Source organism: Polistes canadensis, unplaced genomic scaffold (assembly GCF_001313835.1).
Source record: "Polistes canadensis isolate GaletaPanama2010 unplaced genomic scaffold, ASM131383v1 scaffold_184, whole genome shotgun sequence".
In the NCBI taxonomy this organism is placed as follows: Eukaryota; Metazoa; Arthropoda; class Insecta; order Hymenoptera; family Vespidae; genus Polistes; species Polistes canadensis.
The window spans coordinates 121,472-135,884 of NW_014569731.1; the positions used below are offsets into that span (position 1 = coordinate 121,472).

At 29.6% G+C, this 14,413-nt stretch overlaps 1 protein-coding gene across 3 annotated transcripts in view; it reads left to right on the forward strand.

Annotated features, from left to right (window-relative positions):
- LOC106789464 (calcium uniporter protein, mitochondrial) overlaps positions 1-14,413 on the forward strand; it is a 56,503-nt gene that overhangs the window by 9,689 nt on the left and 32,401 nt on the right. For all 3 annotated transcript variants that reach the window (XM_014753674.1, XM_014753673.1, XM_014753675.1), the window contains one exon: positions 13,796-13,967. In XM_014753674.1, the coding sequence (XP_014609160.1) occupies positions 13,796-13,967 (172 nt within the window). The remainder of the gene's footprint in view (positions 1-13,795; positions 13,968-14,413) is intronic.

A 14,413-nucleotide genomic window follows, 5' to 3' on the forward strand; every position in this document is an offset into this window, starting at 1 on the left:
AGAGAGAGAGAGAGAGAGAGAGAGAGAGAGAGAGAGAGATAGTAGATTCGTATAGAATATTATCGTACTTACCTTACTTCGCTGGAAAGTAGAACAAACATTACTGTCATGTTCAAAATAGTTTGGAAAAGAAAATACAGCGTAGAAAATTTTCGCAGTAAGTGTACACTAAATGTTGATGTTATTTTCCATGTAATTTCGACTCCTATTTTACGAGTTATTATTGTTTTTTTTTTTATTTTTATTTATATTTTTATTTGTATTTTTATTGTATTTCTTTTTTATAGCGCAGAAAGATAATACACAAGGAAGTAAGTTGAGGTTTTTTAAATTTGAAGAGGAAAGAAATACAAACTTGTAGGAATGAAAATACTTGAAGAAATTCTGACGACTTCAAAGGTTCGTCTTTCATCGTAAGATCTTTTAATTGCGAAATGTTTTAATAACTTTTACTTCGAAGTAATATCCATAAGGACTTTCGTACACCTTCGAATTAAAGTTTAGTGGTGGAAAAAAGGAAGTTACATATCCGCGTTTAAAAGTACTACTTATAGAAGTTTTGTATCGGTAAAATAATGAAAGTCTACTTGGTTTTATTCGGACCATAGCGCGCATTTTCCTCGTTTTATTGGAAAACTTGGTTAACTGGGTCTTCTGAAGAATTTACATTCGAAATTGATTCGTAACATTCATTGGTCGAAACTCACGGACAATCAAATACTACGTTTTAATCTTCGATGCTCTTATCTATTTCATTATTTTATTGCGACGCTGATATGAACTAGTTAAAGCATTTCAAATCTGAATAATTTAGTAGACAAAAATGCGTTAAATGATATTTGTTTTGTTACAAAGCTTTCAATAAATTGCTACAACTGCAATTAATTAATTGAATTTTGTAATTTTTATATTGTCAATTATGAGACAGGTAAACATTCATTAATTTTAAGAACAAATATTTATAAATACGAGTAAATTTCAAATGCGAGTAAAATATTTAGGTCAGATTTTCTATAAAATTAGGAACACACAGGTAACTTACCTTCTTCCAACGTTATTATATTATGTTAACCCACAATGTAAATACTCCCTTAAGCGAAACATTATCCTTTCCGAGTTCTCTCCAAATGCATTCAGCGTAATCATTTTGACAAATACAGTTGACTCGTCCGACGAAATAGATCGCTAAAAGCAAGAGATATTCAAAGATTGTTTGCTCATCTCACAGACATTTATTAATAAAAACTAAAATAGAAAGAAAGAGAGAGAAAATGAGAGAATAAATATTCGATAGATATTTTTAAAACTTTTTTCTATAAAATTTGTATTAAAGTTTTTAACTCTTTAAAATTCAATTTAAATTTATATATAGTATCTACACACTTTTAAGATTGTATCGCATATTTTTTAAATAAAAATATTAATTATTACTTTATGGTCAGGAACGTTAAAATAAATGTATTTTAGTTTAAACAATCTAAAATATTAGTAGAGTACATTACAGTGTTGGATATACCTTAAATGATTGTTAATTAATCGAAAAATATATATAGTGTAATTTAAAAGCACTGACTTAATAATTATTTAGATTTAAAAGAATATAACACAGATATAAGAAAAAGCAAAACTTTAAAAACTTTTTGCTCAAAATTGGCTGGCCAATGGAAGAAAATATTTTACCATGATAACACCCTAAAGGTATACTACTGATATACCAAAGCTCGGTAAAATCCATTAGTGCTCCAGTGTAATGTCTCCTCGTGAGTATACGTTCGACGCATCATCATCTTCTTCGAAATCCCCCTGTTAGATTTGCTCGTTGTCCTCTGAAAAAGTCAATTCAAATTCTTTTATTTATTGTTGTTTATATGACTCTCCGAAGGTTACATATATAGGTACGTATAACGAATATAATATGTGTAGTAAATAGAATTTATTTGTTCGGAAAGTCATATAAAGAAGAATTGATAAAAGATCGACTTTCATAAATGCCAATGAGCCAGTCTAGCGGTGGATTTCGAAAAGAACGATACGTCGAATTTATACTCCACAACATTCATTTCCTTCGATTAATTATCAATCAATTAAGGTAAATCGAACAGAGTACTGTACTCTATTAATATTTTTAATTGTTAAAACTAAAATACATTTGATTTAATGTTCTTGGCCAGAAATAACTTTGAATTGAACATTTTCATCTAATAAAATATCAGATCGAAATATTTTATTATTTGAAATATATTAATTGAGATATGTCATTTTTAAACAAATGTACTTTATATTATTCTTACTTTAATAAGTATTAAACTGATTCTGATATTAAAAAACATTTAAATAACAGTAAAAACCAAGGATGACCGATTGTTAGACATGAAAAAACTGAATGTTCCTTCGGGTGTTTTCTGTACATTATTTTCGTATATGTTTAATTAATTTGTAATAAATAATGCTTTCAAATTAAACTCATTAAATACGTAATTAAGGTATACTATTTATTTCTAAATTTACTTCATCCCAAACACACTATATTATATATATAGTTTGAAGCAAAAATCTAGTAAGCGTACGGTGTACGATTTTTAGTAACTCTCACTGTATGTATTTAATATTCAAGCTTCATGTTACATAATTTTTTGTTCAAACGCAGAAAAGAAACTTGGCATGCAGAAGGTTTAAATATATTCAACGATTCCAACTATTTTCTCTTTTCACGAATATTGATTTTGTTTTTTATTCACTAGGATTGAACAAAGACTTGAGAAAATGAAATTGTCAAAGTTTCAATCTACTGCAAAGCGTATATATACATAGATAAAAGATAGCGAGTGTAATTCTGGTTTGAAAAGATATAGTTTGTGTTTCCAATAATTACTACAAGCATGAGAATATGTGAAAGCTGGTTAAACGTTAGCTCGTTGGTGGAAAGTACAGGCCCTTCCATATGTATATATATATATATATATATATATATATATATATATACATTGTTAAGGCTGTTAGGAGGTTTGTTCAAAGGGGTTCCAGACCGAGGACGCTGCGGCAGGCGCCATGGTCATCGATCTGCTCCACTGCAGCTTCCCTCTCTAACACAACGACTCCATTTGGAGAAGACAGTCGATTTTTCCTGTCCAATAATGTTAAAGATTCTTCCCCACAAAATAAGAGTGATCTCCTTTGTTCCTTAAATTTCTTTTGGGACAAAAGTTTGTTTATAGGAAACATAAATAGTAATATATATTATAAGAAAATACAGATAACTTTGTAATATTGTCTAAAAATATTCCAAATAAAATGTATACCAATTTTATATTAATTTTTTTTAAATAAAATAAAATTTCCATTTACTTGCTAGATGCACACTCTGAAAAGAGGTTAATATAATATTTATATTTTGCATGTATTATAGGCTACTTCTTATTGAATTAGTAGTTATAATTAATATTAGTGTTTATCATGCATTAATTAATGTAAAATTATTATTTATATTTAACAAAATATTTGTTGATATATACAAACCATTTATTTTATGAGAAGATGATCGAACGAATAGAAATGTTTATTATGGAGTACATTGAGTAAAATGTTTAAGTAACGTTTTAGCCTGGCCTATTAAATTTATCTAACAAATCTAACTTACTTCATATCATCCGCTAGCGTGTGATTTCTATCCAACGATATTATATATAAACCGCACGCGTTCAAGCGCATTATGTTTCCGCTTTAAAAAGTTACATTAAGAAACTTTCATGTTAATCTTATTTGCCGATCCGACGAACTCGAAATTTTACTGGTTAAAGTTACAATAGAAAGTATTCGTGACGTGATTTTGTAAAATTGTCTACTTTTTCGATTATTTCTTAGACTTGGTTTTGTTACACAAAATGTTACTCGTTACACCAGTAGAAGCTTCCGACGGATTGCGTGTTACGTTTTAATCGATCCATTCTAGATCCCGCTCTAGACGACACGCGAATTAACATTTACTTGGAAACGATGAGAGAAAAGAACATTATTGTTTTAATAATTACGAAGTTTTATATTTGTTACAAGATGCACAAGTATCAGAGAAAAGAAACAAGTATTTTTAGTTGGTTTCAATGAAATCGTATCAAGGATTCGAATAAAAAAAATTATACGAGAAAAATATTTTCTTCTTTTAAATTGATTACAAAGTTTTCAATTGGTTGAAATATTAAGAAACTTCGGGAAGAAAATAAGAATGTATTTTGCTCGTTCGAATTAAAATCATATCCACAGAGAATTTATAAGAGAAAATTAGGCAATTTTCATGAAAAGAAACAATTTTTGAATTGAAATGACTAAAAGTTACAAGTTAGGTTGGTACGGATGAAGAAGAAAAAGAAAATAAAAAGACAAGAAAAAGTTAAGTTTGGCCGTTTGAACTGTATAAATTTAGAAACGTTCCTTGAAAACGGGCCAACGCCAACGCCCACGACAGTTCCAACGCTGGTAAGAATATATAAACGAGGAAATAACAATTCTTTTTTCAAGCATTTTATCTTTCCCGGTAAACGTCATAAAAACATTTATAATTATTTTATAATATAAACAAACAAAATATTGGTAAAAATGAAAGATTAAGCCCACCCATCCACCAGTTCTCTATAGATTTTCCATTTAATTCCGTGATCCTTTAATTCGATATTAAATATATAAATACGCAAGTATCTCTCAAAGAGATTAAACGATGTGTGTTAATTACTAAATCCGAAAGAAGAACGAGCGATTACATCGTTGAAATATTATTACAACGCACGTGCAAAATATTTTTTAATTAATTGGAATATCGATTGATTTTTCAATCGCTTCAGGCGCATTTAACCTTCTTTTCTTTTATTTTACATATTTTTTTTTACAAACGAATCGATGAGAAACAGGAAAAGTGAAAAAGTGAAGGATATTTTTTTAGCTGGCGAGAAAAAAAGCGTATGCAAAAAAAATAAAAGGGATGATAACGGCAGAATAGCGGAGGAAAAAGAATGGACGGGGAACTAACAAGGTAGTAATATTATCGTCTTAACAAGGACATTGTAAGACGTTGACGTTAGGTAAATATCCGAGATAGTAACTTTTTTATTTCAAGGGCTTAGAAAGAAAAAAACAATGTTTGACATCTTAAAAATTCGTCCATTCTTTCTCTTTCTTTGTATTTATTTTTTTTTTTTTAAGGAGTGGCCTATCAGATATCACGAAGGAAGAACGAAGTATTGCGCGTTATCGATTCGTTGCGTTAACAAATTTTCTTTTTTATATTCCATATCGTAAGGTTTTCAACAAAATAGTTATAAAAGTGAGTGTTATTTAAGTATTACACGTAACATTCGTTTATTATCTTCCGTAGAATATTAAAAAGTTTACTGTATAAATATATGCAACTAGACAAGATATCTTATCTCGTTGCGATAATAAATTGTTTGTAACATTAGATCGATATCTAGTTAAAACTAAGTAATTTTTTTCACTTTATATTTAATTGTTTCTAGTTATTATTAATGATAATTTAGATCACGATTATAAATAAATAGGATTCAACTAACATGCTTATGCATTGCTATCATTATGTGCATGCTTATTATACATACACATGAAGAGTCACGTTTTATCGCATTTTTTACTAGACAAGATTTCGCTGTTATTACGTTGATGAATCATTGATGTATAGTCACGAAGGAGTCAAGAATCTAAAAAATCATTAATAAACGTGCGATCTATTGCAATCAAGTACTCAATTTTACTCACTTTCTCTTTCTTCCTTTGTCGATTTTCGTCATATAAATTTATTTAATAACGTGTAAAAAAAAATAATTAATTAGCATAGCGTCAAAGAAAGAAATTAATTATAATTAAAATTAAAATGTGATTCGGTAACACTTTGATGTAAATGACTGCAATAGTCATTCAATTCTCGTTGGCGTACTTGAAAATTACGGTTATTCTAGTTCATCTTTTATTTTTAGGAATACTAGTTACGAAAATAAGATAATCGGATTCCGTAAAAATAAAGTCTTCATGAATATTCCTAAAAATTGATAAATTTTAGAAGAAAACAAATTGTGCTTTTTCACATCAATTACTTATTTAATATCAACTATCTCGATTGGTATCTAATTTGTTTAAAATTGAACATAAAGGTGTTTAAATGTAATAGATAAAAATTATTGTTTTCTAGAGACTAATACAGAAAATATAGAACAGAAAAAACGTTCTATAACAAAAATAAAAAAAAGAAAGAGAAGACACTACAAATTCATTTTTCTTCCCCTTCTTTATGAACTAGTACCAACAATTTCACCCTATATGTTTGCTTACCCGACTGACCTATAAACGAACGACCAATTACTCGTTCGATCAATCGAACATCCTCGTGCGGGAGTATCGGATAAAACCTGTTTACTTCCTACACTATTTTTTATTCTATCTTTCTTTCTGTGTCTTTCTCTCTCTCTCCCTCTCTCTCTCTCTCTCTCTCTCTCAATCTTTTCGTCTTTTATTTGCTGCTTTCAGCAATTATACGCTTCGTGGAGACAAGAGTAAAATGAATTACCATTTCCCTATCACTTATGTTAGATTTCGAAGTACTCTCCAAACACACTCGTCTCTTTTAACAGAGAACTCGATTAATGCATCCACTCTTACGAAGACTTCTTGTTTTCATTTCTCTCTCTCTCTCTCTCTCTCTCTCTCTCTCTCTCTCTCTCTCTCTCTCTCTCTCTTTCTCTTTACCTCGATCTTTCTTTCGTATTCATAGACGATTTTTTTATTTCTCACTCTTTTAATATAATGATTTATTGACAGATATTAGCAGATTAAACAATCTTTAAACTTCTTGAATTTCTTTCTTCATTATCATCATCAAATATTTGTTTTAATATAGGAAATGAATAAATATAGAATGAGTCCATAATTATGGTAAATTTATTATTCTCATGAATTATTAGAAATATTTACTTGTAATTAATTGAAGATATTTAAATATATGTATGTGGGGTTAGAAAATATTTTAGAAGTGTGCGTGTCATAGTGTATAAGTTTCCTCCATAAAGGAGTGTTATTCTCTAGCTGTTGTGTGTGCGATGGTATTAGTGTGTGAGAGAATGTATCGTGGAACGAAGGAGAAAGAAACCGTTTCTGTAGATTAGAGTATTCGTTTAAATTGTAAGATTACACCGTCTGGACTTGCCGCCTTTGTATAGCTCCATCGAAATCTCTCGAACGTACTCGATCTGGAAATGCAGAAAGAATCCCTTGTTCATGATTGGGAATTATCGAGAGGTTTCTGGAAGGAATGCCAGGAAATGATGAGAGACTTTGCAGGGGAGGTAAAACATAAATAGGCAACGGGAGAGACCGGACGGGGCATTCCGTTATAGTTCTTTGATATATACGACGAGTGTTAGGTGTGAAAGGAAACGAGAAGACAATGGGGGACGGTGAAGGGATACGAAAGACGAAGATAAGCGACGACGAGTCGAATACGGCGTGTCCTTTGCTAATTACGACGGTTGTTTTCGGGTTATGATAAAGAGTAGCACCTGATATCTCGTGGAAATAGATTGTAAGTTTATATTATAGATACCATTCTATCTCATTTTCAACCTATTATACCTAAATCGCTTAACAGTAATGAATAAATAAATTATATTACTTCTATATTTTAAATTAATAAAATAAATCTTACATATATATATAGAAGGAAGATAGTTATAATTAATATTAAATATCATCATAAATATAGAGAATGTAGGTTATTAAAACTTAAATAACAGAAGGTATTTATATGTTTCGATTAAAATGTTTCACCATGTGTAATCAGTTTGATAACTGGAATTTTGATTGTAACTGTGTAAAAACATATTTGATTAAAAACCAACAATTATCAATTTCTTGAAACAAATTAACAATGAATAAAACATTTTCAAAAATATTAGAACAATTTTTCGATATTTCAAACTAGGGTTGATAATGGCTATAAAAATATTGTATAACCAATTATTTGCACGCAACATTGGGGAACGAAATTAGATTAAACGAAAGAAAAAATATCGATAAATTAGTTTATCGTATGTTAAATCGTACGAGACTATTAAATGATGAAATTAAGTAAATGTTGAATTGTCATGAGAAATTTCATATAGGTATATGAAATAAACAATTAAATAAATAAATAAAATATTATTTATAGCAACTACTTAGTTATCAAATTATCTTCCATAATAGAATATTCAAGCAATTTCATGCACATAGTTTAGATAATCGATAACAGTAAAGGGAGGAAATGGAAAAGCCTTGAAGGGAAGTGGTTAGCTTGTTAATCGTCCATGGCGAATATGTCCATGGTGGTTTTGAGATAGTGTTAAGTTATTTATAATTCCAGATGGATGGGTAAAGGAATTTGCATTGATTTACTTAGAATGTACAATAGAAACATTAAAATGGTGTTGTTAAGAGAAAACGTAATATACATAGATCGAATAATGTACTATAATTCTTATAGAACGTGATGCATATTTTAGAAGGTTGAAACTTTACGACCCTGCCACAGTAAACTCAGCATCGAAATGTCGAAAAATAACCTTACATATCTCAACGTTAATATACATAGCTTCGTTAGCATCTAAAAGAAATTTTCTGAAGATTCTAAATATGATTTTGATTTTTTACTAATAATAACGTCTGCATTTACTGTTTACGTTTATGCAACGAGATTATTTTTTCTCTTTCTTTTTTTCTTTCCTTATTATTTCTATTTCCTCGTAACGATTTTGTTCAACGCGTGTAAATTTTTCAAAGCGTTTTAATATTTTCAAAATTTTAGTGATTCACAACGAAGACGAATTTTCGTCGTGTTGGTAATATTCATTATTTTGGAATTAGCTGACGATTGTTAGTGTAGAGAAATGAAGGATAATGCATTGTCACAGAAAAATGGAATTTCATTGTGATAGTGTGTGCTATGATAATTATTGTAAGGTCTGATATTCCATAGATTAGGATACTTGCTCCGCTATTTGCATTCTAACGAAATATAGCGTACTGTATAACAAGAAGAAAAAATATAATTGTGGTTATGGTGTTGCTACGTTTAATATACATATATATATATACATACATACATTTAGGTTTTATATTTTGACCAGTTAAATATTTTCTACAATATTATAATGTTCAAGTACAGTAAATGTCTCGCCAGAAAAATACTACATATCTCTCGTTGTTTCTGTTAATTTATAGTTATCTCTCATCTTTTGCACACGACAGATGTTGCCTTTAACTCTTTTGGCTGACGACCAGAAGACTTGAATTATGATTATATTTTAGTTAGGTTAGTTATAGTTAGTCGACGAAGACACCAGAAAATTTCAATTAATATTCTACTGCAATATTTATCTTGAGGTAAATTATTTATAAAATTGATAGATAAACTAGGAAGATGATTAAAGGTAATAATTGCGTTATCTTATAAAATCGATCTTAGTGAAACTCTTACGATGAAGAAATGAGAAAGATAAAATGGGAGAAGATCAGATTGAGAAGTCAGAGGATGTGATGATAAAATGAGGACGGAAAAATAGGACAAATGGAATCAACGAACATAGTAAATGGGAACATACTGATCAAAGAGATATTGGTATCTTTGACGATACGAATCTACCGGGTGTCTTAGTTAAAAAAATATACTAAAACATTTTCCGATCCTATTAATTTTATAAATAATTTTCTATTTATTCCATCTATTGTTATTTATGATGAATTAATTTCAATTTCCAAAATTCAGAAAAAATAAAAATAAATATAATCAATAATGAAATGTGATTTGTTATTTTATTGGTTATAAAATATTCACAGGAAAGATGATATCTTTATTTGCGATTACGCGGTCTGTTTAATTTCAAGGCGTCATAATTCAATGAAATATCGATGAATCAATCAGATGACCTATATGTACGAGCGCTACTCGTACTTATTCAGTTCTAAATAAAAGAAAATGTTTTCTTCACTATTCAATTGGCTAAAATTTAATTTCTCTTATTAAGATATATATATTTTTTTTAAAGGAGTCATTTGACTACTTACGGTAGGAATAGATAAACATGAAGTATCGGTAGATTTAATATTAAGCACAGTTTTTATTTAACGCTTAGGAAAATGTTTATTCAAAAGGGTTAACAAACTAACAGAATCCGAAACATTTAAGTACATCTTTTCGAAAAAGACACTCGGTATATTTAGTATTTTAAAGTTTTATTTCGGTCAGTGGACGCATATCATTTTAACAAACCTCCAGTTGTCCGTGGTACGTTTGATCAATTCCTTGACAACAAAATGATCTATCGTGGAAACATTACTTAGTTTTATCAAAAGATCGTTAAACATCAAACTTGATCTACAAATCGATAAAATGTTTATTTTTGTATTATTTCTCAAATGGACTCATTAAATTGGATTATAAAAAATGTATGCTTAATTCGAAACAATGTTCGCGTATTTAGACTAATGCTTTGTTCTTATTTTATCTTGAATAAAATCACAATTCAACAGCCGAATTAGAGTAGGTATACTACATCAAGTCAACCTAATTCAGGATGGAATTTTCAACGACTTTTACCCTCTCTAAGGGATATTACTACAATGGCCACGTTGGCACCATTTAAATACCCTTTGGTGTTACGAATATATACCAACCGACCATACTATTCAAAGATACTTAAGGAAACATCGTATGCTAAAGTAAAGAGATAGATCATTAAATTGACTTAATGTTTACCATTCAATTTGCATATTCAAAGAAAGAAGTCTGCAAGAAATTGTCTACGTAACAATTTTTGCGGACTACTTCGGAGATACCCAATTAAAATCAAATTTGATTTTTATTCTCCAAATTATTTGATCGATTTTACGATCGAAACGATTAATTTTTTATCGATATCTGTTATCAAGAATATTAAATAAGCTAGAAAATTCGTGTCAATTTTAAATTCGTTCATAATTTATTTCCATTAACTAATGCGATTTTTTAAATCTATGTTTAAAGTACATCGTATATTATAATAATAAGATTACCGAGAAAGTGTTTGGGTTATTTTAATTAAGAGAAATAAATAATAAGTAAAATTAGAAACAATATGAAATTTCTTAGTTGTACGGATAATTATGACAGTGAACTAAATGAAAACATTGGAAAAAAAATCTTATGATTTATTTTATATTCAAATTATTTATATTACAAAATTAATCGTGAAATAAATTAGTATAATTTTTAGACTTATGTTAAGCTACTATCATAATTATCGACACAGTTATTTTTCGAAAAGGAAAATCTGATTTTCATTGATCGCCCATAATCTACAAAAAAAAAAAAAAAAAAATAGTAGGCACCTATATGCATAGATATTTTTTAACACGGAGAAAATAATAGGAATCACTAGAATTCTCAATTGATCATGACCTTTTTCCCTTTGCGGAAGGTATTTGAACACGTTGAAAATAACACTTTGCTCGTTCGATCGTCTCATTTTATGAAAAAGTTTCTTCATTTATTCAATTCCGTTCAGTGTTGTGAGAGTTCGAATTGGGGACGAACGATCGAGTGATTTAAAAAGATAGCAAATCAGTTAAGATCATGAAATGAAAGGTATGACTGGCATAAAAAGAAATATGTTCTTTCTAGCTTGATGAAAGATAAAAAAAAAATAAAAACAAGAAGAAAAAGAAAAATAGAAGAAAAAACATTTGGCTCGAAGGGTGATCCAATATTATTCTTCAACTCGTTGTTAAGTGTACGCTTTATTTGCGTCGTAGACTGAAAACTCGAGCACTATTCTAAAGATTACATTCGTGCCCAATGTTTATTTGAAATGTAACTGGAGAAACTTATTGGATAAACGCAAGAGAGAAAAGATTGCAAATAAGAATAGAACAATATAATAAAAAGATTCGATCGATATAATGATTTCCATACTACTTTTTCTATCAGTTTCGCTATAGATTTTGATTAAATTTGATTAAAAAAAAAAATGCAAAACATTCAAGCTCGATTGCTTGCATTTGCATTTTTCCTTATTAGCCCAGTCAATAAGAGGTGAAGGAAAAACTTTCAGGTAGAAGTTCTCGACAGTTTGATACAAAGGTAATTCGACGTCACTGAATCGAATGGTGCTAATTTTTTTGCAATACGATGTGGCCTTAACGAGAAAAAGGGTAAAAATGGCCGTATCTTAGAATCTAGGCATTTAATCGAAAAAAGTTTCAAACAAAAGTTGTAGATAATTAAAAAATACATAAAAAATGTTCTAAGGTGTATCTTCGTATTTGCAAAAATAAGCGAGAAAATGAAGGTGAAAGGTAATTGTAAAAGAGGGGGCAATCCACGCCTCTTCGTTGGTTTTACACGCGAGCGAGCTAGTGTGCGTTATCTTGGGGTCTCTCGGTCGTGAATGCAAGTGCGAGAGAGAAAACAAATGGATAATATTTCTTTAAGCGATAGCGATTCTTTTTGTTTGGCCCATCGATTGTTGAGTGTTCTGTATTATATAATATTTCTGATATTTTTTCAAGCTGTAGCGAGAATTTTTCGTCTTGGCCATCGAGTGTCGACGCTTATTTTTGCAAATACGAAGATACACCTTAGAACATTTTTTATGTATTTTTTAATTATCTACAACTTTTGTTTGAAACTTTTTTCGATTAAATGCCTAGATTCTAAGATACGGCCATTTTTACCCTTTTTCTCGTTAAGGCCACATCGTATTGCAAAAAAATTAGCACCATTCGATTCAGTGACGTCGAATTACCTTTGTATCAAACTGTCGAGAACTTCTACCTGAAAGTTTTTCCTTCACCTCTTATTGACTGGGCTATATGAAAACGTGTGTTTTGTTTCATTTTAGGCTGGTTTATTTATTTTATTTATTTATTCTTCTTTTCGATACACTTATTGTCCTTTTTTCTTCTCGTAAAAAAATTACGGTCCCATTCGAAGTTTAGGATCAGCAAACACGATGAGGGACTCGAAGAAAATATCATATAGTGGGAGGTTTTACCAACTCTCGAGTTTCTCGTAAACGTGTAGAGTAACGTCCGTTTGCTGTATAAAAGTTTCATCGAAAGACGAGAAGTTTTCTTTTCCCCCCCGAAAGCATCCACCGATCGATATTCAGCGCATTTTACACCACACGAATTTGAATTCCTACTTGTACGGGAAATGTTGTCTTCTTGAAAGATAAAAAACAAAGCGATATACCCACTGCGCCACTCAACTTTATCACTCCAAATGTTTCTTTTATTCGTTTCGGTTCTAAAAAAAAAAAAACATAAGAAAAAAGTGGTTTAGGAAAAAGTTTTACTATTTTAAGATAAACGATATTTTTTTCTCTTTTTTTATTAATGAAATTGCACAACTTTTTTTTAGAGAGGATAAATTAATTTATCGTACCATTCTGAAAAAAGAAAAAAAAAGGAGGTAAAGTAAAATATCGGAAAGTAATTAGTACGCGAACAATTTTTTGGAAAAATGTTCCATAATTCGCGTAACTTTGAAAGTAAAAAAACTTTGAAATATTTTCTTTTTCTTTGAAGTTAAAAATGAAAACTGGTGAAAAAATAGAGAAATATCTCAAGGTTTTTATATTTTTTCTCGCAGGTATACGTACGCCTTTATTATTGCACTATATTTATATTTCATTTCATTGATATTAATGCACTTTTTATCTACCAACGTATACAGTTATATTATAACTCTATTTGTTCTGACTTTATTTTTCGTACTTTATTTTAGGAAACCTGGTGCAAAAGATGGTGGCAACTTTCGCAAAGGAACATATCGATATCAGCGAGATCGTTCGAGCCAAATTTAAGTACGATTCTCATGAAGAACAACACTCAAGCATCGACTATTAAAAAGGACGTAAGGGAAAAACCATCTACGACATCCGTCACCGAACCAACCGGTATGTTCTCTCTCCGCAAAATCCATAAAAATGAAAAATATATTTTACGGAAATTGTTGGCTGTTTCTACGAAGATTTATCATAGATATGAAAGTTACGTGCTTATTTTCAGCAATACAGTTTTCCAAGTAGCAAACTTCTGAAGATGTAAAAATAACATTTACTTGCTTTTTTTTTTTTATTCTTTTCAAGGAATCTCCGTGTATATTATAGATATTTTTATAATGAAAATAGTTGCACAAAGGAATATGAAAATTTGATAAAATATTAGTAATATTATATGACGTTAAAAAAAATTGTTCTCATACTTCGGGTACTATATGGGTCACTTATCTGAAATTTTCAGTCGTTGCATTCCGTTGATATAAAAATCAATTCGATATGCATCCTTCTTAAAGAGGAAAATCTTCGAGGACATTCATTTTACATTGTGACCTACTCTCGAG